We start from the raw sequence: 26,782 nt of genomic DNA on the forward strand, positions 1-26,782 counted from the left end.
GCAATCACTTGCTCAAGCTCAAGATGTTGATCACCGGACTCTCTGATCCAAACACCACAAATAAATAATAAGATCACGATGCAACAACAAAACAAAGAAGTGTACACAAGACAATCTACACAACTGGGATACGATGGCGTGTGAACCAAGTTAACGAGTCAGACCGCCTGATACTGTTATAGTTGCCTCTTACGACAAACTTGGGTTGCTGAAGATCAGTTTAAATCCGGATCTCCAAGGACGTTACTGCTTTTTCAGTCGCCTTCATAACACTGGTGTATAGACATGTGCGTGAGGGTCGATGATCACTGGATTGTCCAAATGGAGACAAACATATTCACATCGCATTAATATAACAACTGCATATAGCCACCGCTATTCACTAAATCAGAAATAGGTGCAATTATACACTACAGTCTCCCTGCCTCCGTATGACACCGACCATTTGCAATATATCTTAGCCCCAATAGGAGTATCTGTTGTAGATTGATGCTACGGATATTAATGAATGTCTGTGGTGCTGGTTGAACAGTAGACATCCGGAACTTGTTTCTTTGTATCGATTACTTGTCATCGTTAAGGAGCTGACTGTCTGGGGAGACCACGTGACAGCGGAAAGACTACTGGTGCACTGTGTAGACATTGTCCGCGAGAACACATGCCACTTGTTGATTGTGAAACTGTCACAGGTATCTAGTTGCCACTCAATTATTGCTGGAATGTGTGCTGTGGTGTTAAGAAATATTCCCGCTCCATCTAACAACGGGGTCTCGTCTCCCCCTACCTATTCATCCACCCATTCACCTACCCATGTACTCTACCCACGTACTCTACCCTTTCACTCTACCCATTCACCCACCCATGTACTCTACCCATTCACTCTACCCAAGTACTCTACCAATTCACCCAACCATTTGCTCCCTGGTTAAATTTACATAGGTTCCTGTCTCAATATACACAATGCATGATACACGTCTTCATGTTCAATCATGTGGGATATTTATTAAAAATATTTCAGAGGAGGTTCTGAAACACGACATGGCCCAGGATGCACGTTCATAGTGGCTACTAGTATTTTAAAGGCGGATCCCAACCTTTGTCCTGAAAGTCTATCAAATGACTATTGATGCTCTCGTAAAAATGAAGTGTGCACCCCTCTTTCTCAAAAAGATGGATCCGACCCTGGATTTTATTAGAACTTGAACAATAAAAACAAATCATTGTGTGATATTTGATTGTCAAACTTTGATAAAGGGTGGGTGTCATGAAATAAGTAGTATTTTCGCAAGTCTCTCTCTCTCTCTTCTCTCTCTCTCTCGTACAGTGTATATTCCCAAAAGCTTGCTTCCGCCTTGATTTACACGCTGTTTCCGACGATAGTAAACACTATGTATTTAGATTTGATGCATAGAAACAGAAAGTTTTCATAAAAATTACCCCACGACACTGGTGTAGACATAGGTGTATCGATATACCACACGTCGAGTGTCTGCTCCGGGCAGGTAAGGGGTTGATATTAGTTACACCTACAAATGAGTTTTGTTTCTTTGTAGTGTTTCCCAGAAATACCTTTGAAATTAAAACCCATGTAAAACCGGTTGTGTGAGAGGGTCCTAGATGTTGATGAAACACGTGGTATATACACGATGGCATTAAAAAACCCAAAATACTTCACGTTTTGAAAGATATTGAAAGTATGGTTTCATTGCAATATTCCAACAATATCACGACGGGGGACACAAAAAACTGGCTTCACATATTGTACCCTAGGGAATCGAACCACAGGTCTTCGGTGTGACGAACGAACGCTTTAACCATTATACCTTGCCAAATCTACCCCAAAGGAGCTAGTGACTTTCACTCCAATATAACAGTTGTGAAAGGTGGTATGCCGTGATCAGGCATTACGCTCAGACGGCTACGGGTGATAGGAGGGGTTAATAGCGACAAGTATAGCCCGGAAAAAGAAAGTTACTTTGTACACAAAAGATAAATATGTAAATCATACCATGAACACGTAGACAGCTGACGTATCGAAACCACCACGTACACACAAGGGGCTCCTTTCATGAAGCAAGTTTAACTAAGGTTAACCGTAAATCCCATTCTTTAACATTGCACTAAGGTCACCTTAGTAACTTACGATCACCATAGTGTTTCGTGAAAAGAGGCCCTGAATTTTAAGCGTTGGGCGAAACGTTATATAAAACCGTAAATATGAAGGAAACATTAAAATACTGGAAAAAAGACATGATTGTCTAAAAACACACATGCCTGACTCAAAAACACATCTCTGGCTGTATGCGGTGTACATAAAATCCAGGAATATCCCCAGTTGCTGTATGCAATGTCTATAAAATTCATCATGCAGTAAACTCTGGTTCATAAACGCATATTTTGGTATCTATTCTACATCTAGTATTCCTACTTTGTCTTTACAGTTAACAGTTATTGGACTAGTCCATTTATGAGCTCGAGTACAGGGTAATAAGGTGGCAATTTAAGTCTTGTGTTGGCGAAATTGCACAGTAGGCGAAATGCAGCTGTAGACGAAAGGGTACCAATCCCTTACGCCAGGGTGACCAGAGGGATGTTTATTTACTCTTAGTCTGTCACATCGTGAATTAGTTTTTGTGGTCTTTTCGTGGATATATATGTAAACACCAGACCAAAAGACATAGGTTATACTAACTGAACTCAATAATTTATATTCATCCATTTAACCTGGTCTTAATTTAAAAAATCAATATTTCAGTCGAAAGAGAACGACACCATACAGGCTCTTGCACCTGCAGTGATGCTCTTTACGGTGATATTTTGCTAATTACATTCTTATGTTTTGAAAAACCCCTTTACATCAAGCTAAATATGTCGCGTATCGACAACAACTTCTTTCAAAAGCACGAGATTCATTCATACCGGCAACAGCAGTTGAGCGAATTACGCCCGATGTGGCGTGTTCGATACGAAGCACGGGTTTCAGCGGAATGAATGTGCGTATGCATGGGTGTGTTCGATTAGATCCTTGGGAATAAGCCGAGCATTCAGGTGTGACATCTAAAGGACGCAGGTGAAAGCCGCTATCTGGGTCAGGTCAGTCTTGATCTGCACACACCGAAAATCCTGTAACGGGCTTACTGGGAAACGAAGGTATTTAACATACAATGTACCCACAAGATACCATGGGATTTCGTGGCCTTGGGCGAAGGTTGCTTACAGAATAATTCCTGGGTCACAGACGAAACGATAAATTAATCTGTGGAAAAAACTGTTCTTTTCTCCTGTTGCAACACATTGCACTTGGCGTGATAATGGGATGCTAGTAACACATTCCACTTGGCGATTTGATTGAGGTGGGGTCCAGCAGCGTTTGATCTGATTTCCTAGTTTTGTAGCTGCTGGTGTGGAACGCTGCAATGTCATGTAAGAATAAAGGCGGATCTGAGGGTTAATCCACGCGTAGCGCTGTGCTTTGCATCGAGAAGGGCAGGAGACACAAGACGGGTGATATCCTAGTTATAATCCACCTCAGTCGGTGAGAGGCCGGTTTATGTTGTCAGTGACTGTTGGATATCGATTGATACAACGAGGTGGAATACCATTCGTGTTTCATGACATGGTTTAACACACGCTTACAAGCTGGAATAAACAAGGCCGACTCGCACACGGAACTGTCAAGCGATCGGGAATCCTCGTTCACCTCGTGCTATCCGTGCAATTGACATTGAAATCGACAACACTTATACCAGCGGTGTTGATATAGGCTTTTTGCCGGGGATGGTAATTACAGCAAATTCAGCACGTGCTGAGTCAGTGTGATATTGACAAGCATCTGATTCATGCACATTGCAGTCATTCGGATATAACGTGTGTTCACCTGTGATCTTCAAGTCAACTCTACCCAGGTAAATATACAATTTGTATGTGGGCTGATCCAACATAGGAAACATATGCCTAGCTGTTATAAGCTGTATTATATCAGTACTGACTGATGAATTATGCAAGCACGTGGACAGTAGTGTTGATTATATATGTGTCGTTGTAGATTGCTTTAACAAGGCGGTGACATGTACATGTGAAATGAACACGCCACCTGATTTGCACCAGATGGTTGTGCGTTGACATAATGCTTGAGTGGGAGTTCATTTGTACTGGAGCGTGCACCCAACACCCCGTTATAACACGGTCTGTTTTGCCTCCATCTCAGCTGAAGTGTATCTTATTTCAAGAGAGATCCGATGTTATGACAGATACCTGGCTTTACAAAGTCGTCGTCGGAACTTTACTCTCTACTACTGACAATAACGTCTGGATAAATGTACAACTCGTGTTTTGTCCAGGATATCGACACCCAAGTGTCAACATTAATCCAGTGGAGTAGCGTAGAGATTCTAGCGTTCGCTCGTCGCGCTGACGATCCGGTTCGATTCCCCATATAGGTACATTGTGTAGTGCCCATTACTTATACCACCTACCCTCTCTCACCACCACCACCGACATGATAAAAGGGGTCTAGGGGCGATGGTGTTGTCTACTGGTTAAAACATTCGTTCGTTCGTTTGTGGCGCCGAAGACCCGGGTTTGATTCCCCACATAGGTACAATCGGTGACGCCCATTTCTAGTGTCCCCCGACGTGATATTGCTTGAATCAACGTCGTAAAACTAAACTCACTCACTCACTTCACATATATGACACGTGACATATATTCACGTTGAGCAGGCACATTCCATGAAAAATAATATTTATAACAATAACGACGATGAAAAGTCAGCTTTGAGTCAGTCAGCTGGGAGTCAGCTTTGACAGTAAGGTATATCCACGTTTATTACATTTGAGACTGTGGTATCAGTTATAATATAACGGTAGACTTATCTGAACGTATCGAATGTCATCGAGCGCACGATAACCCACCGATGCTGAAACTTAATATCTGTATTTGTAGATCCGTAATTACCTTTCAATGAAGCTTTTGGTGGAGACTCAGAATAAAACTCAATGTGTGTAGATAAATATGTAACATTACGTTAAACCTATCTAACTTTGATTCTTGAGGTGTTTATTTAAAAATAAAATGTTTTACGGATGAACTGCTTTATGCTTCTGTGCAGAGTATCCCAAAGGAGGGAGGGAGGGAAGGAGAGGAGGGTGGTCTCACAGTGTGAAACTGTAATCTCGCGTCCTGTGGCGAGATCTCGTTAAACCCTGACTGCCCTCAAAAGTTCATGCATGAACATGTGCAAAGTAAACATCAGTCTGTGAGTGACAGCTGTGGTATATCAACCACTATCCTTATTCCTATAAAACCGATCATGGACGATGTATATATGAGTATGCCAGAGAGGTACAAAGTAGATAAGACTACAAGTGGTCGTACTTACGTTTTTGTGACAGTCTTGTTGGTTGTGTGGAGGTGGCCGATATGTCAAACACTCTGATATAAGCTAGGTAAACACGATCATCAAGCTAGGTAAACAACAACACCGTACATATGTCGGCGGCACTTGTACATGCTCATCACATGTAATCGATGTTTTAAAAATGGAAATACACACTGACAAGTGGAGAACATTAATATTGACCCTCGTTAATTGGATGACGCGTCATACAGACCCATCACTATCGTTCATTGTGGGGCACGTCAATTGTGGAACACATTGTTATTATTGATATTGACACGGCTCATATATAATAGTATATCCCTCGCTTATAACCATATACTCCTCGTTTATAACCACATACCCCTTGTTTATGACAGATACTCTTTGTTTATAATAATACACTCTTGTTTATAACCATATATCCCTTGTTCATTGTAATATATCCCATGTTTACAACCATATACCCCTTGTTCATAACTGTATGTCCCTTGTTTATAACCATATGCTCATTTTTATAACCATATAACTCTTGTTTATAAACGCATGACCCTTGTTTATAACCAGATGTCCATTGTTTACATCCACATACCCCTTGTTTACAACCACATACCCCTTGTTTATGACCATAGAACCCTTGTTTATAACCATATGTCCTTGTATATAACCATATACTTCTTGTTTATAACCATATGTCCATTGTGTACAGCCATATAACCTTGTTTATAACCATACGCCCCTTGTTTATAACAATTTGCACCTTGTTTATAACATATACTCATGCATAATAACCAGATGCACCTTGTTCTTAACGAGGTACCGTTTTAAAATCTCGCGTGCATAACCATTTACAGCAACATACACCTTATATATAACCATGCATCTCTTGTTTATAACCGTATATCCATTGTATATAACAACACAGCTTTGTTTATAACCACACATAATCGCTCCTACATCGACAGACACTAACGAACAAAAGCAGTCCGTGTCCACCTTTACAAATAACACCGAGGGAAGTAGGTCACAAACACTCTTTTGTACTGTCACGTGTCTATTGCACTTTTGGTTACAATGTAACTATCATATGACCTTGACACTGTCCGTGTTTACAGTGTCACACCTTTTAGTGTATATCAGGTATTACCACCAATATGTATGACCAACAGTGTCACAACTCGTAGTGTGTATCAGATGTTACCAGCAAAATGTCTGACGTCACAGTGTCACAACTCGCAGTGTGTATCACATATTACCACCAAAATGTCTGTACAAATATATATTACTTTTCGTTTTCGTTTTTGTTTTTTTTCTGAACAAGGTGTATGCGGTTATACAAATAATAGCAGCGTTTATCAATTGTTCCTTCACACTTAAGTCTCTTGGCACACACCGTCTACGTGTGACTGACTGGCTGGAATTGTGCTGTCTCGCTGTGGCAAATGAAGATAATGACCACAGAGACCTTCCTGTTTCTGTTAAGATAATATACGTAACTTTAATCTGCTTTATCCTTCTGCATTCCTGAGATAAGAGTTATTTTCAGTTACGAGGGCTCGTTTATTGGCAGGGTGTCGCCTTTAGAAGCAAGGATCTATATAAAAGTATGTCAGCTGGTGCCCGAAGCTATATTGTGTAGGCACTGTCTCGCAGAACACGGTGGATGTGTTTGATTAAGTTGAATATTGCGTGCAACTATGTAGTTATCAGTGGGGATAACACAATGATTGTTATGCTTACAACTATGATACGTTTACTGGGATCATAGTTGGGAAAGGGAGGGTGTGGCATCGCACCCCGATATCGATATCTATCGACACTCACTCTACTGACCACCAGTTTGTGTGTGCACAATGTGTGGCTAATTCATAGGTGTTAGATGGTTGGATTCTCCGAAGTATGTGTGAGTGAGTGAGTGAGTGAGTATAGTTTCACGTCGCATTTAGCAATATTCCAGCATTGTCACAGCGGGGGACTCCAGAAATGGGCTTCACACACTTTACCCATGCGGGGAATCGAACCTGGGTCTCTTGCGCGACGAGCCAGCGTTTTAACCACTAAGCTACATCACCGCCCTGGAAGAAGCAAAAGAACAAACAGACAAATATATGAATAAATACAGTTATGAATAATGATCCTTGTAATGATACCGACATATATTTTTGTCATTTTTATTATTATGGGATATTTGTATAGCGCACATATCCACGCAACTTGTGCTTGCTCGAGGCGCTGGTATTTTTCTCCCTCATCTACCTTGGGAGTATACAGCCTTTGCTACCTCAAGGCGCACCGAGTTTATTGTTATCCTAACGAGGTACACATTCACAGATGAGTGTGCTGGGACAGAGAGTCACAGTAGTTTGTCATAGTTACCGTTCTTGTATGTATACAGAATCTTGAGTCTGTCAATCACTCTTTCTTAACGTACCCTACTAAGGTCTGTGTTTCTGTGGCAGGTGTGAGTGAGGGAGGAACAGAATGTCACAGAAGACCTACTCCCAGATCCGAGATGATCTTCTCCGGGCTCGGTCCTACTTCGTCGACCCAGAGTTCCCTCCCAACGAGAAGTCTCTCTACAAGAACGGCAGGATATCCCGGCGGTTCGGAAGGGTTGTCTGGAAGAGGCCGATGGTAGGTACCACAGTACAGCACCAAGTCTCCCTGACTGTATAATAACTTACGTGTGTGCTTTCGACTGCTGTATTGTTCCCTTTAGTTTCTTTTTTTTGTTCTATCTTTAGAAAAGGCATTACTGCAACGTTACGTCATAGAATGTCATGGAAGGTCACCCACTATTCTTGATGTGTGAACAGGTGATGTCTCCTCTTGAGATTATAGGAAACGCAGTAATTTGGTATTTATCTTGCGACCAACACCAGCAACTCCTAAAAACATCCTAAAATCCCAAATAAACAACACACACACACACACACACACACACACACACACACACACACACACACACACACACACACACACACACACACACACACACACACACACACACACACACACACACAACAAACAACAACAACAACAACAACAACAACAACCAAAATTAACCAAGGACCACACAGATCCCCCAAATCCTTAAAAAACAACAAAACAATAACGAAGACCAGTATATCAACAAATGATTAAATAAATCATCAACAACAACAACAACAACAAAACAACCCCTAATGCCCCGCCCAAAATAATACAAACACCCTCTATATAAATGTATACATATTATATCGATGTAAGCGACACAAGCATTAGAAAGCAAATTAACAGTTTCTAGTGAATAACTAACTTTAAAAGTGCCCAGATAGGATTGCTAGGCTAAAGAGCACTCCATAATCTCTAAAGGTGCACCGACACCGTTAGCTTTTACCCTCCGTGCTATCAATGCTACGCGTCGTGGGATGTATCACCTCACCAGCTGACCGTTGGGGCAACGCGTGCATCCTCCCCGTCGTAACATATAAAACATACATCTTCATCTAATAATTATTTTACCAGTATTTCTCAAGTAATTGGTGATGTAGTCTGTTGGATCTGTTTTGAAAAGGGATAGTTGAGCAGCCTAGAAGCGTCATGCATGTTTTCGGTATCAGAAATTAAGCCCTCCATGCACCAGCTTCCAAAAACGTGAGTGACTTTAGTTTTACGCCGCTTTTAACAATATTACAGCAATTTCACGACGGGATCGCCAGGAAGGGGCTAGGAACATTGTACCCATCAAACACGGGTGCCGAGGGAGCGCTTTAACCTCTAGGCTATCATATATTAGATCTGAGACATTACATATTGGATGTGAGACAGATGAGAGATATAGAGAATCACACCCGCGTGTCTTCAGATATCAAATAATCAACACTCTTTGATAAAATTAGAAATGTCTTGGATAAACCCTGGATATTTGTAACTTTATCAGCTCATCTCCATTGGGAGTATACAGCCTTTGCTGCCTCAAGGCGCACCGAGTTTATTGTTATCCTAACGAGGTACACATTCACAGATGAGTATTGAGAACACAAGGCTGAGATTCAATTTATCATAAAAATTACTCTTATTAGTTTTCAATGAAAAATGTACCTCTCTGAACACGAATGTGAAGCCCATTTGTGCTGTGCCTAGCCGAGATTCAATTTATCATAAAAATTACTCTTATTAGTTTTCAATGAAAAATGTACCTCTCTGAACACGAATGTGAAGCCCATCCTAGCCGTGATATTGCTAGAATATTGCTAAAAGCGGCGTAAAACCATACTCGCTCACTCATCTAACAAATTTCAATTGGTGAACACATTATGCACACACAAACTGATGGTCAGTGGAGTGAGCGTCGATGGATATCGGGGTGCGATGTCCATGACAGGAATACTGTCTATACATTCAGGGTGCCACCCGTCCTCGTTCCCTCTGCGATCTCCTTGAACGTATCATAGTGTTAAGCGTAAACTCAATGTGGTATCGCCGCTGGTAGCTGCCCAACTGCTGGTGCGGCGATAAACAATATTCACTCACTCACTAACCCGTTTAAGAGTGCCGCTTTCTCTATATCGCGACCCCGTCGTCACTTGTATGCGAATGTTAAAAAGCCGAACAGCAATATCGGCCGGTGTGGACTTGTACTCTGTTGTTCGGTTACTCTGCTATTCAGATCAAACCTGACAAAACATCTCTCACAATGCTGAATACACCCAGGCTGTCCTGCCTCAATAAATCATATTGTCAGAGCCACGTATTCTAAATATGCAAGGGCAGTCTTGAAAGTGGGATTTAACACAGTCAAGTTACCACTGAAAGATCGGATTGGCGTTAAGGCCAAGAGTTAAAGCGTTGAATATTAAGTTCAGCTGTGAGGAGTATTGAGTGTGTGTACGGTGTAAGAACAGCCCCGTAGAATTGTGGAGCTATACATTAGAATTTAATATATACCATGTTTTCAAATGATTATGTTATAAGGTCTGCTGGTAATGCAGAAGGTATGCGTGTGCCGGACAACTGTAGACCAACCATAGCTCCTGAAATAGGCATGTCTTTCAATAATGAACACAGGCTCTTAAAATGTTATAAAAAGGGAACAAAGATAGTTTTTTCTTTGCCAGATTTGCTACATATGGGCCATTATGCTCAACAGTGCGGAATATTGCGTGTGCACGGCGGTGTAGGAGCAGCCCCTGTGAATTTTTATTTTAATCTAGTCTGCATTTACTAAATATATATCATTCTTTAAACATAATGTTTTTCTTATTTTTTCATAGATTAATCAATGATTGTTTTACATTCCTGTTTGTTTTAGAAGTTATTTAAGGTGTCAAAATCCTACATACTGTCTTGAAAATTGTTTTTCCTGTTTTATCAATACTGGAATATCTTTATGAAAAAACCCGCACAAACTGAATAATAAAAGTAAAGAAAGAACGTCTAAGAGAACCTTTACAGATACAAGTCAAACAAATACCGTGGTGACTTGCTGTTTTTATTACATATTTGGATTCGGGACACATCTCCCTACAAAATGATACTAAATTTAGCAATTTCGTGACATTTTGACATTTTGTATCCAACTTCCTTAATGCGACAAGTTTACAAGCATGATAATGGTCCAGGTTGAGTGTGAACCAACCAGATTTCTGCACTTGTGCCTATACAGTTTATCTCGCCGTTGCATTGTTAGATACGTTCAGAAAGACCTCTTTGTGACATATACTCTATCTGACAAACATTTATGTAATAACCTCTTTTCATCGGGGATCCAAACATGGTGTTTAGGTTGATGTTGACACAGCTCATTCAAGACAGAACTCGGTGAACACAGACACAATGAACTTAAATTCAAAATGAAAGTGAAAAGAAAACACTGTTGAATAAATTTAAAAAGTTTGCGTTGGCGGGTTTGCTCAGCAGGTTAAAGTAGTTACCTGGTGTAACTTCAGTGGCATTCACTGTGGTATAACATTCATATCGACTGAGTGATATAACTAGTTTATGGACGTTTGCACGAATATACTCTTGTGTTTGTTGGCAATTTCGAGCCATTATCGAAACACACGGTATGCCTGCTCTTTATACATGTTTATACATGTACATACTCTATTTTAAATGCACTATATATTGTGTATCCTGTTGACCTCACAAGTACTGTCATTAACATCAGTATCCCAACTGAATCTATCCAGAATACTAGTTGAATCTATCCAGAATACTAGTATCCCAGTTGAATCTGTCCAGAATACTAGTTGAATCTATCCAGAACACCAGTGCCCAAGTTGAATCTATCCATAATACTGGTAGAATCTATCCAGAATACCAGTATCCCACTTAAATCTATCCAGAATACTAGTTGGGTGTATCCAGAATATCAGTACCCAAATTGAATCTATCCAGAATACTAGTACCCAAATTGAATCTATCCAGAATACTAGTTGGATTTATCCAGAATACCAGTATCCCAGTTGAATCTGTCCAGAATACTAGTTGAATCTATCCAGAATACCAGTGCCCAAGTTGAATTTATCCATAATACTGGTAGAATCTATCCAGAATACCAGTATCCCACTTAAATCTATCCAGAATACTAGTTGGGTGTATCCAGAATACCAGCATCCCAGTTGAATCTATCAAGAATACTAGTTGAATCTATCCAGAATACCAGTGCCCAAGTTGAATTTTTCCATAATACTGGTAGAATCTATCCAGAATACCAGTATCCCAGTTGAATCTATCTAGAATATCAGTACCCAAGTTGAATCTATCCAGAATCCCAGTTGAATGTATCCAGAATACCAGTATCCCAGTTGAATCTATCCAGAATACCTGTACCCAAGTTTTATCTATCCAGAATTCTAGTTGGATTTATCCAGAATACTGGTAGAATCTATCCAGAATACCAGTATCCCAGTTAAATCTATCCAGAATACCAGGACTCAAGTTGAATCTATCTAGAATACTAGTCGAATCTATCCAGAATACTAGTACCCAAGTTGAATCTATCTAGAAGTCCAGTACCCAGGTTGAATGTATCCAGAATACTAGTTGAATTTATCCAGAATACCAGTGGCCAAGTTGAATCTATCCAGATTACTAGTTGAATCTATCCAGAATACCAGTACCCAAGATGAATCTATCCAGAATACCAGTATCCCAATTGAATCTATCCAGAATACCAGTATCCCAATTGAATCTATCCAGAATACTGGTAGAATCTATCTAGAATACCGGTATCCCAGTTACATCTGTCTAGAATACCAGTGTCCAGGTTGAATCTATTCAGAATACTAGTTGAATCTATCCAGAATACCAGTACCCAAGCTGAATCTATACAGAATACCAGTACCCAAGTTGAATCTATCCAGAGTACTAGCTGAATCTATCCAGAATACCAGTATCCCAGTGGAATCTATCCAGAATACGAGTACCCAAGTTGAATATATTTAGGATACAAAGACCTAAGTTGAATTTATCTATCCACAAATATCAGTTGCCATGTTAAATATATCAATTCAGAATACTTTTTCTGAATAGTGTTCCTGTGACCATTGTTTCCACCAAAGCTGAGAACATCTGAAACCTATTTTACATCGGACCTTCCTCTCACAGGAAGCAGATTCCCTTGATAAAACTGGAATACTGTCTAAAGCAAAACCCTCTGTCAAATTTGGACCGGATTCCTTCCTTAGAGAATTGTTGTACTAGATCGAGTGAGTGAGTGAGTGAGTATGGTTTAACACCGCTTTAGCAATAGTGCAGCAATATCAAGACGGGGACACCAGAAATAGGCTTCACACAGTGTACCCATTCAACACCTTGTGATGGCCACTCCAACTTTATCACTTGTTTTTACCGTTACAGAGGACACAGGTGTTTGTCCACATGCTTGTAATGCCTGGATATAAATACACGCACAATTAATCAACACCAAGCTGCCGTTGTACATAGCGATGACAACGTGATTGCAACTCCAATACCATAGCAGAGACTTACGACTGGCGTAGCGCTCAGTTTGCTTTGTACAATAGCACCAAGGGTACAGTATGCGAGTCTAGTTTTACGCCGCCCTACATGGCAGTACCAAGGCTACATGACAATTCAGCTTTACACGTATGCCTGAACTGAACTTTATTTACACTCTGGCCGCGTTCTGCATCATTTATTATTTGTATTTATACATGTTACATCCCTGAAGATCTTCGGCAGAACTGATCTTCAGCAGCACATGCTTGTCGTAAGAGGCTACTAACGGGATCTTGTGGCAGGTTCGCTAACTTGGTTGACACATGTCATCGTGTGTCAGTTCTGTAGAGCGATGTTCATGATTTTGATCACTGGATTGTCTGGTCCATACTCGATTATTTACTGACCGTCGCCATATGGCTGGAATAGTGTTGAGCCGGCATAAAACTAAGCTAACTCACATATATATGTTAGATACATGTATTATACACAAAATGGTAATATATACATATCGCCTGGTTGCAGGAATAAAGTATATGTCTTTACATGCATCTATCAGCTAAATAGAAAATGTTACACTCATGCGTAACTTTATGTAACTTTGCCTAAAATGAAATATTATTTTGCCAAATGTTGATTTTTTTCTAATTGTTCCTGGTTTATTAGAGTAGAAAAACTGGTTCATTTTGTGCACACTGGGTTCTACAGCTAATGCTGATATGTTTTTGTTTCGAGGACCAAGGAAAACAAATAAACAAAAAGTGAAATTCGTCTCCAATATCGTTTGAATGACAACGGGTACATAATCTTTCATTTGCGGGTGTTTTAATGTATTGCCCTGTTCAACAGAAAGATAGTAGCTACAGAAGTATCTATTACCCATACCCCTTTAACATGCCACCGGGGACATTGAGCAGAAACTCCGCATGATTAACTCGCAACGTGAACACTGAGGGCTGACTAGCGGGGTGAAACAACGCTGTTTTTCCAGTGCGGAGAGCTATTAAACATACAGCCTCCTTGTTCAACGGGGACTTGAGCCGAGCGTTCCACACCACCTGTGAAACACAGACTGCCCAACTGTTGGGACATAAAACATCACATGCTTGACATGCCTGTAATACCTGCATGGTTAGTGTCCTCACCTGGGATATATGGTTGCGGAGGCAACGGAATAATACAACAGCTTACCTGTAGGTGACCACGGAGTTAGTTTAACACATATTCGAGACAAGCGTTTATTCGATGTAAACATAACATAGACGTGTATTCCATTATCGGTTTATTCGAGAGAGACGTGTATCCCATAGCAGTTGATTCGACACTTCCTTTCTATAACTCTCTCACTCCATGTTACTCTGTGTGTGACTGTCTCTCTGTGGTCGATGTTATTCTGTATGTGACTGTCTCTCTGTGGCTCTCTTTTTTTCTGACTCTCTTACTCGATGTTACTCTGTATGTGACTGTCTCTCCGTGGCTCTCTTTCTCTCACTCTCTCACTCGATGTTACTCTGTATGTGACTGTCTCTCTGTCACTCTCTGTCTCTCCCTCTCTTAGTGTTTCTCGGTGATAGTCAATCTTATCACATTATGTCCGTAACAGTCTATGTGACTTTCTCTCTCACACACCACCCGTGACTCGTTGATCCACATTTATTGTCTTTTACACTCTCTCCGAAACATTGTCTATCTCTCTGACACCTAGATATACACATTCATTCTCATATTCTCTCTCTCTCCACCCCCACCCCCGCCTCTCTCTCCCTGCTTTTTTCGATTACATGGGTTCGATTCCTCACTTGGGCACAATGTATGGAGCCCATTCCTGGTGTTCCCGTGATATTTGCTGAAATATTGGCTAAAAACGGCGTAAAACCATACTTGCTCAAATTTCACTGAGCATCTCACTCACTGTCATTTGACATAGTGTGCTGAAGTTTCCGTACTGCCATGCACACGTGTAGCTCAGTACCTAGATGATATAAAGAGTGTCCACAAAGCGTGGCCATGATTCTGTGACCAACAGTGTTGATCGTCTGCCCAAACAAACCGGCGCGAGAAGAACACCTCCCCAATATGTGTCCGGTCCTGTAGTGAAGAATACTCCACTAGCCACTGTCATTATAGTGGTGTGTATATAGAGTGTACAGTAACAGACATACTAGAAGTGACAAGCTTTTGTGAACATGAACTACGTAATTAAAAAAACCCTGTAATATTTGGGTTTTATCAGATCCGACCACAGAGGGACGCTCTGTTGGTTTTGTTAACGTCCATTAATATTTTGTTTGAACCACTCCTAACAGGGAGAGTGTGAAGCTTTAAAGAACAGTTCTATTTGTGAGCAACAGAGTTTTAGAGATCTTCACAGATAAAGGGAACACTTACGATCTAAGGTCCATAAATTATCCCTATATATATATTATCCCGTGACAGGACAGGGCTTGTTTGTGCTGTGCGTTAACTTTAATGTTAGTAACAATCCAACTGGAACAAACCCACGTCATTCGTACCCCATCATATGTCACTCAGGTCTCTCAAACAGACATGGCTTGTCTGCAGATCTATACAATACCTGTATCCGCCCCAATTATTGAGATATTTTGACAGATATAGGTTATAGATTTACTTTGTGCACAATGTCATTCATAAGGGGCTCTGGGTGGCCTTGTGGTTAAAACGTTCGCTTGTCCCATTAAAGACCGGGTTCGATTCCCCAGATGGGTATGGGTATTCCCCAGGTCCATTTCTGGTGTCCCCTGTCATGATGGTGCTGGAGTATAGCTATATCCGGCGTAAAACTATAATCACTCACTGTTATCCATAACGTCATATGATTCATGGCTAATGATTTAGATTTATCGTCCAAACTGTGCCCTACAGGAGATATTGCTTGTGTGAGATCATATGATATCGTTTTGATGCTAGGTTTAGTACTATGTCCTGACAATGTCCATGGCGTCACTTTTGTCAGATTCGCCATTTTGAGAATGAACACTTATACCGGAGTCTCTGACTGAATGAGTTAATATCTGAAGTCATATTGGCAATAATGCAGCCATATGGTACTGTAAAAGTTATAAATCATAATAAACGGACTGTGAGAGATAAAAACTGGACTTTGTTGAGAAATATCTAATTGTAGATAAAAATACACATTTCCCAACTATTAAAATTAAAAAAAGCCTTCACAGTAAAATAACTAAATATCACAGATAGAGAATTAGATATGTAACTAATGTAAGTAATTAAACAAATATTGTGGGCAATGATTACACGATGCCATTTAGAAAGTGGTCAAATGCAACATATGTCGTATTTGGGATGTCACTTTCTTAGTAAAGTACAAATTCTAGTACTTTTTTGGTCGAGTCAAAAAATGAAATCCGGATGAAATCCCAAATATGACATATGTTGTATTGTGGGCAATATAATATAATATAAACACGATCTAACCGCGGAGGCGGTCCGGTGTAGTATTAACCCTACCTGTAGTAGCAGGTATATACAACATTCTTTGCTAGAAACAGCATCTGAACAGTTCCCATCAACGAATCTTATTCGGTTATTTATTATTACTGCATACATCTTTCATAATTGCATATTGCTGTCACATCAAACGAGCTGGCCGAGCGGAATGACGGGCCATGGGGTTTATTATCCAACATACATTTGCCTCCGCGACGGAATCGCGAAGCTGTGATTGATGTTACCTCCACGTGTACGACACTGTGACACACAGCATAAGCCACGCCGCCATATTGGGCCATCATTGGTGTTGGTATTGGCATACAACCTGCGATACGATACATCCCGGTTACTGAAACTGTAGCCCCCCTCCCCACCATACCCTTCCCAGCCCCCCCCCCCCCCCCAACACACACACACACACACACACACACACACACACACACACACACACACACACACACACACACACACACACACACACACACACCAGTGGCTCCAGCCCACCGTTTTAGGTGTATGTTGTACTAACACAACCTCGCTGATCGTACCCAAATGAGGTTAGACTTCAATAAACAATTGATAGTGAAATTTATATCGTCGTCTTTTATTTCCAGGACATCGCCAACAACCCTGTGTTTATCCTGAACGAGGCGCGACGCCATGACCTTGATCAAGGTTACCTGGGTATGTCTCCACCCCAGCTCCAACCTGTGAATGCGACCTGACCGTGACCCTAATGTTGAGCAGTGTCAGAATAGATCCTCAGAAATTTATCACATGTGTACCACTTGACTAAATTGGATCGGGAGGTCAAGCTTGGTGACTGTTTGTTTGTACTCATACCCTGACGGCGACAAACGTCAGTGATCTGCCTGGGGAATGCTCACAGAGACATGGGTTATTGTTTAACGCAGAAATATGCTCACTCACGTGTCGGTGATCTGTTAATGACCGACATTAAATAATCCAATGGCTGATAAGATGAGTGCCAATCTACGTAACTGGTATATGGTGAACCGTAACCAACCAAGTCAGCGAACCAGAGTGAGTGGCTTTAGTTTTACGCCGCAATCAGCAATATTCCAGCTATAAGACGACGGTCTGTAAAAAATCGAGTTTGGACCAGACAATAAAGTAACCAACAGCATGGGTTACTGAGGATCCATACTTTCCAGAGCTTCAAGGGTTTAGAAAAGCCCGGGCTAATTAAGATCAATTCTAACCCGGATCTTCACGGGCATAGACAAGAATGCTTTACTGAAGATCACTTCCAATCCGTATGTGGGTGTGGTGTGCCTGGAACGTTATTGAATGCAATAAACAAATCTGTCGGGGTAGAATGTTACTGCAGCTTGAGTAGTCCTTGCTGTGCTGGTGTCAAACCATACCCCAGGGACAGCGAGCAGTGTGGTCCCATCCCTCATTAGTTTCCCACTATGGAACTTTGTTAATAAAATCCACTTTTATGAATACTGATTTTGTTGACATATTATTTTTGTATTTTCCAACATAATTTACTCAAAATTAGCACTTACCTGGGAGTAAAACCTTTATAAATGTCTGTCATGCGCATGTCCTACTTCCATCTCATCAAGGTGACTGTTGGTTCGTGGCCGGAGCTGCCATTTTGGCTACCTCGCACCGGAAGCAACTAGAACGAGTCGTACCACGTGACCAGGGCTTCGGAAATAACTATGCAGGTGAGCGAAATATAACCAGTTATATGCACTAGCCTGTTGTGTCGAGCGTTTGAATGAAACATGGTGCCGGTGCGTTTCACTGTTTTTGACAATGTTTCATATCATTCAAACTCAACAGTTACTGAATCAATTACTTCACTGCAAGTTTTAACATGTTGCTTAAAGAGCCCATTAAGCTCACAAAAGTTGCATTTATCTTACAGTATTAATGACAACACAACGTTTACATTCATATGTGACTGTCAGAGTGTTCCCATACTTTTTTGTTTGTACTATATTACAGGATCTTCCACTTTGCCCGCTGGTGGTACATAACATGGTCTTTGACATGACAGGGATCTTCCACCTCTATTTCTGGTTGCACATAAGACAGACTTTGACATTACAGGGATCTTCTATTTCTACTTCTGGTGGTACATAACACAGTCTTAGACATTACAGGGATCTTCCACTTCTATTTCTGGTTGCACATAACACAGTCTTAGACATTACAGGGATCTTCCACCTCTACTTCTGGTGGTACATAACACAGTCTTAGACAATACAGGGATCTTCCACCTCTACTTCTGGTGGTACATAACACAGTCTTAGACATTACAGGGATTTTCCACCTCTACTTCTGGTGGTACATAACACAGTCTTAGACATTACAGGGATCTTCCATTTCTACGTCTGGCTTACATAGCATTGTCTTGTCATCACAGGGATCTTCCACTTCTACTTCTGGTGGTACGGGGAGTATAAGGAAATCATCATTGACGACTACCTCCCAACCAACGGCTACGGCCTCATCTTCTGCCACAACAGGGAACGCACCAACGAATTCTGGTCTGCCCTTTTGGAGAAGGCCTACGCCAAGTAAGTCACCCGAGAGTTATGTCATCATTCTGGCTTTGATACCTGATGGGGTGGTCTCAAGGTTGAAGGATTCGCTGGTCAGTCTGTGAAAAACCACACTTAGTCGCCAGACAAGGTCATCGCTGAAGCAATGAGGTGAGGTCATAAGGGGTTTAACGTCGTTCTGGAGAATATTTCGCTCGTATGACGACGGGCATGCGTGTGTATGTGTGGTTGATTGTACTAGCCAAGACATCAGCTGGTTTTATAGTGCTAGCTCACTGAGATGCCATACCACAGTTAAGCATGAATACCCCACTCAGACACATGATACTGACTCGGAGTCGACCAGTCCTTGTTGTAGCCATTAATGCTGATCGCCAAGCAGGGAACAACAACTATAATGTTTTAACGTCTTTTGATATGACGCGGGCGGGGATCGAACCCGCGATCTTCGGCTCTCCGGGCGGACGGTTTTGCCACTACACCATGGAGAGGGTTTTATTGGTGAAGTGAGTAAATGTTGTTACGCAGGAGTTAATTAAAATAAAAACTATATCCCAGGGACCTGTGTCGCTTAGAAACAGTGTTAGGAAGAAATATAGGTCTGTAGACCTTACTCTAGTACTATATAAAAGGACAGGGATGTAACTACGAAACCACCACCTCCTCAATCAGTTAGATTTCACCACGTAAAATATATTTAAGGCGCCGCCGAGGCATACAGATCGAAGACGATTTCCGTACGAATTAGCTAACTGGTCACAATCGAATCATTATGTCAAACGTTGTATGCCACGACTCATAGCAAAAAGCTACCTCCGTAATTTCACGCCCAAATAATGGATCGCCCAAGACAGCGAAAACTTACCTTTTAAGTTCGTTTATTAATTCTAGCCACGTTGCCAACACCTACGTAGGGCTAGATTCCATCGACAGCAGCATCCCACGGGTCCGCAGCTGTCATACTGTGACATTAAAATAGTCCAATGACTGATACACTAAGCACTGATCTACGAAACTGGGATACGATGACATGTGTCGACGGAGTCAGCGAGCCACCTGATCCCGTTAGTCGCCACTTACAACAAGAATGGGTTACTGAAGATCAGTTCTAATACTGATCTTCAAGGGTGCCAGGAATTTAGAATTGCTCGGGGGGTTCTGATTAGCCTCATTTTTTGTCGTAGATGTGTTGTTGATTTACAAAATGTCATTCTTGTATTCATTGTCTGTCTGGTTGTTAGACTCAGGGGCAGCTATGAAGCTCTGGACGGGGGGAAGCTGCAAGACGCCTTGGTGGATTTTACTGGGGGAATATCTGAGGCCATCGACATCCGAGACAAGGGGAAGATAGCGAAGAACATATACGAGATGCTGTTCAACTCTTTCAAAATGAACTCCATGATTGGAGGAAGCATTTTCGTAAGTATAAATTTCAATGTGTATTCTTGAATTGAACAAACGCTCCTCTTTCAGTTATCATCGTCGTCGTCGTCATCGTCATCATCATCATCATCATCATCATCATCCTTATTTCTATTCGTCACCAGCATCCTAATCATATTTCGACCCCTTAAGATCCGGGTTAGAATTGATCAATAGTAACCCATGCTTGTCGTAATTGTCGACTAACTGGTTCGGGTGGTCAGATTGGTGACTCATCGAATCCCAATTCCGTCGACCGATGCTGTTATGCTCATGCTGTTAATCACTGGATTGTCTGGTCCGGGTTCGATTATTCACACACTGTCGCCATATAGCTGGGACATTGCCTAGTGCTACGTTACACAACCAACCAACCAACCAGTTCATCACCTTTCTCTGCTTGAAGCGATGAGGTCGATGAGTCCGTTAGTCGTCATAATAAAAGAAGTGAGCTGACGTATGCATACCGGGGATAAAACAAGGAATTTTAGTCTCAGAGTCAGTATATGATCTTAAGCCATGAAGGTCACATCATCAGGGTGCGTCTACTGGCTGCTCGAGTTAGATATCCCCAGGGAGTTGAGATGATCGAGGGGAAAACGAAGAGGCGCTTTGAGCATGCATGTGGGATGTACTATAGCGCTATATAAATACGCACATATTATATAATATATAATGTAATACCTGTGGTGTATACACCCGGACAAGGAGCCGACTACAAACATGCGTTCACATGCTCTATACCTGCAATATTTGTTTCGCTAAGTTAGATTTCATTTCACGACGTCATCCCTCTTCTCATGTATCTTTGTCATCATAATTATCAATATTGTTATTCTATATTCCTGGGTTGTTTTGCAAGTTTTGTGATATGGATATTTATATGGTTCACTAACATAAACTGACGCAGAAAAAACACGCGCCTGGTTGTGGGATTGCTTCCCTAAAACATATAGAAAATGCTTTAAAATATTCATTATCTGTGACTCAAAAGTAATACACAGTATGCACCTGGTGACAAAATACCAGGCGTGTACTTTATTTTGTAAGTAAGTTCAGTTAGTCGAGGAATGGTGGGGTAAACAAGTAAAGATGTTAACTGGACCATATTATTTGCACATGCTTGCGCCATCGTGGGTGATAGTAGATGGGTTGTCTGTAAGTTCATGCCAGATAGATGCACTGTGATGCCTGAAGCTCATGTAGATCTTTACTTAGATGATGACAGCTTATGCTTCACATAACGGCAGCATGGACACACTGCAACACTGGCAGAAACATAGACCGAGATTACTCGCTGTATGCTGTGTGTGAGTGAGTGAGTGAGTGAGTGAGTGAGTGAGTGGGTTTAGTTTTACGCTGCACTCAGCAATATTCCAGCTATATGGCGGTTGTCTCTAAAGAATCGAGTCTGGACCAGACAACCCAGTGATCAACAACAACATGTGCATCGATCTGCGCAATCGGGAACCGATGACATGAGTCAACCAACTCAGCGAGCCTGACCACCCGATCCCGTTACGACAAGCATAGTCGCCTTTTATGGCAAGCATGGGTTGCGGAAGACCTATTCTACCCCAGGACCTTCAAGGGTCGCTATATGCTGTCTTAATACGAGCGCATAGTGTAGCGTAGCACATATAAACAACGGCTTTTAATCCATCAGCTTTCTTTATATCCACCTAGTGTCTGTAAAGGAGAAACATGTGATTTTCTGCACGTTCTCGTGTTTCCTAATGTGTTCAGAGAAGATGCGGCGTTAAGCAATATTCACTCACTCACCCAGAGAATGTAGCAGGGCTGCTCAGTATTACCGGTATATCGGTTTATCGGTTTATCGGTATATCAGTATATCGGTATATCGCCATATGTTTTTCAAACGATACGTATTGAGAACCGGTATACTGGATAAGAACTTGTATGAGGTTTTTGTGATTATGGTTATGTTTTGTATTACAATCTACACACTTTCATTCACAACAACTGTTTTCCTTTGTTATTCAATTACAAAACTGCACACTGTAATGCAAGATATTGTTTACAAAGAAAAGAGAACCCGTGATTTTGTTAAGTAATCAGAACCATAACATATAAATATGAAAAATTTAGACTCACTAGTGTAAATGTAGCCACTTCAGTCAACCGTTCTGAATTAAACTTTGCAAAATTGTCTTTAAACTCATGATCTAATGTATTGTAAAACAAATTTCTATAAATAATGTTCAATAAATAATGAAAGTCTCTGAAAATTGGCAAATTCTTAATAAAACTTAAAACCTCGACGCAGCTGTTCAGATGCACAATATCTGAATATGCTTTTCAGCAATTTGATGCATGATCCTCGTGCAATATATTTCCATAAGTTTTGCAGTTAGTTTCGCCAAGTTTTTCGATTTGACCATATATACATGCATAATATATAGTGACTGCTTTAAGAGAGTTTAAACTTTTGATAGATATTATACACGTGTATGTTTAGGGACTTAAAATGTAGAAAATAGGATCAACATGTACAGGTAGCACTCTCTGTCAAACACCTCAGTACCAATATATCACAATACGTATCGCAACACAGGTACCTGAATCGTAATATATTGCAATACAAATTTATTTGCCCATACACAGCCCTTGCAAGGACTCCTATCAGCCTGGTTCCCTGTGTCTGCGCTACGCTCCGACACAGATGCGTAAAGCAGGCGCAACAGACGCAGGGATGCAGGCAAGCACCCCTATTCGCTGTACAGAGTTGCCTCCCTTTGAGAGCAAGAAACCATGTGGTTTGAGAGTCGCCCTGATTATCACATTAGGTTCTGCATCGCTTGACTCCATTAGCATGAGACAACGTGATCACAGAAATGAAAACTAGTGACAATAGTGTTGTTAGTGTGTGTGTGTATATATATTTGCTGTCAATGGTGATCAATGAGTAAATGCTTCTTCTAATTTCAGACTCATACTCTGCCAATAGGGGTGATTTTTAATTGTTGTTAGAATTTCTGATTTCAAAATTAAAATATTTCAGAAAATGAATTATGCTATCCAACATGAATAATAAATTATTACTGTGAGTAATAATAAAGGTTTACTGTGAGTATTATATTTTCCATATATTCACTTAAACTTTCTTGAAATTGTCAACGATTTGTTGGAGCCTCAATCGAAATCCAAATGTCTGAACATTGTATTGATAAGGTACAATGTAGAATTTTCATATATTTCTGCTTGGGACTACCTTTGCTTGACATATAACTCAACGCAAACCACCACTTTTATGTTGAATTACGTCTTAAAGGAATATTTAACGTATTATCCTTAACTGTTGGCACAAGTCCAACCAAGAGAAGTTACTCTATATTAATCACGGTTTTGAATCGGAAATCAGCCTGTACATATACGAGAGTGAAATAGTGTGCTCGTCGCATGCCCCAGGTGATTCTTTACTCGACCTGACCTTACTACTGATATGGACAAATTGTAGAAAGCAAGCTAACTAACATAGCAAACAAACACGTGATCTATGTGGCCCAGATGATATGTTGTAGTGGATATCTTTTGAACTTCCAATATCATGTTTGCTGTCCCTTGTGCTTACAAAATACAGATGATTTGTGAAACATATGACATGAAGTACCATACCTACAGCCTTCAGTTATCGGGTGGGGATCTAGCCGGTAGAGAGTAGGTTCTCAGCACCTCTTGTTTGTCGTAAGCTCCGGAAACAGGGGATCCAAATGTCATATTCTGTAATCATAGAAATCTTTTCACGAGATTTCCTTTACTGCTTAATAACCCTTCACACGGGCCCATCGTTATAGGACGGATGCTGGCAACTGCGTCATTAAACAACATTCATTCATTAAGATAACGTCTACATGATTTTAATGCGACGTTTCAGCACAAATTCTACTGGCCTGTTTTATGAGTCGTTTGATGCTTAAATGTAAGAGCTGTAACGTCGAACTGACGGTATCTTCTCGTTCACTGACTATACAGGCAGTAAATTGCCACTTACCTATATCGTGATATAACATAACAAATTTGTGAATTATGAAGCCAGTTGAAGCCTGTTGAAACTTTTCATAAACGTCATCAAAATTTTAAACCTAGTGCTCTGCACGTACATTATAAGTTTTCACTGGTCACGAGGGGGCATGGGTTGATGTGCCCTCTATGTTTGTTTGTTTGTTCCATGGGCCCCGAGGGACTAGTGAACAACGTATCTCACCGCACACCTCAATGTTAATTGTGTTACTGTTTGATGTGTGGGTGTTGGATCACACTAAGGAGTACCGGAGTTAGGCAATAACTCAAACACGAACAACACGAAGTAACATGAGAACAAATTGTATGCATGTACAACTTCGTGTTTAAACACTTTACTTTAAATATTATACAAGTTGCAAATCCATACCATTCTTTGTCATCGTACCTTCCAACTCGTAAATACCAATGAAGCATCTCACACGTATTCTCACAGTTCGGCATTTCCAGTGGGTAGCATAGAAAATGTTATTCACATGTAAGCACGTTTTCACTGATTGGCTCAGCCAATTTATGTGTCAGGTAAGGTAAAATACCTGAAAATCTTTTGCCTTCCTTTGAACAGATATATTCCTTTCGAAAATAGTATCGTGTTTTGTTTTTGTTAATATAAGTAAGAACTGTTTTTACATCTTTTCTTTTTCAATAAATAAATTCCTCTATCCATAGTTATAAATATTCTCTCAATGATTCTTTATGTTTGTTTTTTGTTTTCTCTTTGGATATTATCTATTGTTCCCAATAGAGGTGTGATGCTTCTTGCTTTAACCTTCACTCACTGCATTCTTGAAACTAACTCTTCAACGCAAATACTTGTTTACCATTCTGATTTGCTTTGCCTTCGAACAGATTCGCCAGTTCAGTTCGCAGTAATTTAATTCCTATGTCAATTTTTGGTCGTTAATTTCTGTCAAAGTGATGTTTTTTCCTGATGTTATATACAACACTTACTTAGTTCGGTCTTGACAGCAGAATATATCAGTCCAGGAGGAATGGTCCTAAATGTAATCTACAAGAAAGCTGGAGCTGAAATCTCCACAGATGTTCTCCTCTATCTGTCTACCCTCGTTTAAAGTTAAATAGTTTTTAATGTTAATATCATCTGTCACTTGAATACAGATACACGTAACTATACAGTAAGGATAACGATAAATGGCTAATCTGTAGTAAGAGCTGAGGTGCCGTGGGTCAGCTGGTTTCCTGTTTCTTCCAGCGTCCTCCCAATGCAACAACCCCGGAAGTGCGTCTATACAACGGTCTGTACATGGGGCATGCGTACAGTATTACAGGATTCACTCAGGTGAGTACAGTGTTACACGTTTCCAGTAGAGGCGTACATTGTAATATATGCTTTCAGTTTAGAAATATTGTCGCATGGGCCGATATTACAGCATGATTCACGCAGGTGCGTACGTACGATATGAAACGGTTGTATATGCGTCCAGTATAACATGTTTGGCGCAGGTATGTACGTGGCGAAATACCAAACTCAATCTCATTCATTAAGAACCCGCATTTGTCATCTCCAGTGCTCGCTAAATCGATCTACATCATGTTATTTACGTTTCACGTTGTAGCACAAGAGCCCATTACCAAATTTTAAAAACCCTCGCTCCACTTTGACCTTCCAGATATCTTTTCAAGGCCGTGTTTGTCGTCTGCTCCGGCTTCGGAATCCCTGGGGAAGAAAAGAGTGGAATGGCTCTTGGTCAGACAGGTAGGTGGACATTCAGAGGGTCATCCACGTGGCCGGAGAGGTAGGTGGACATTCAGAAGGTCATCCACGTGGCCAGACAGGTAGATGGACATTCAGAAGGTAATTCACGTGGCAAGACAGGTACAAATCTAAGGGTGAGTGAGTGAATGAGTGTATGTTTACGCCGCACTCAGAAATATTGCAGCCAACTGGTAAGATGTAAGAGGAGTTTATATATCAAAAATACTGTTTAACTGATTCCTGACTGTCATGATGTCAACCACT

At 40.9% G+C, this 26,782-nt stretch overlaps 1 protein-coding gene across 1 annotated transcript in view; it reads left to right on the forward strand.

Annotated features, from left to right (window-relative positions):
- Window positions 1-3,258: 3,258 nt before the first annotated feature.
- The window catches only part of LOC137289160 (calpain-9-like), a 36,258-nt gene continuing 12,734 nt past the window's right edge, over window positions 3,259-26,782 (forward strand). The window contains exons 1-8 of the mRNA XM_067820843.1: window positions 3,259-3,905; window positions 7,837-8,011; window positions 17,410-17,479; window positions 18,391-18,495; window positions 19,200-19,353; window positions 20,580-20,757; window positions 26,015-26,101; window positions 26,433-26,518. Coding sequence (XP_067676944.1) covers window positions 7,859-8,011; window positions 17,410-17,479; window positions 18,391-18,495; window positions 19,200-19,353; window positions 20,580-20,757; window positions 26,015-26,101; window positions 26,433-26,518 — 833 coding nt within the window. The 5' untranslated portion in view covers window positions 3,259-3,905; window positions 7,837-7,858. The remainder of the gene's footprint in view (window positions 3,906-7,836; window positions 8,012-17,409; window positions 17,480-18,390; window positions 18,496-19,199; window positions 19,354-20,579; window positions 20,758-26,014; window positions 26,102-26,432; window positions 26,519-26,782) is intronic.

This window comes from Haliotis asinina, chromosome 1 (genome assembly GCF_037392515.1).
Source record: "Haliotis asinina isolate JCU_RB_2024 chromosome 1, JCU_Hal_asi_v2, whole genome shotgun sequence".
NCBI classification, from domain to species: domain Eukaryota; kingdom Metazoa; phylum Mollusca; class Gastropoda; order Lepetellida; family Haliotidae; genus Haliotis; species Haliotis asinina.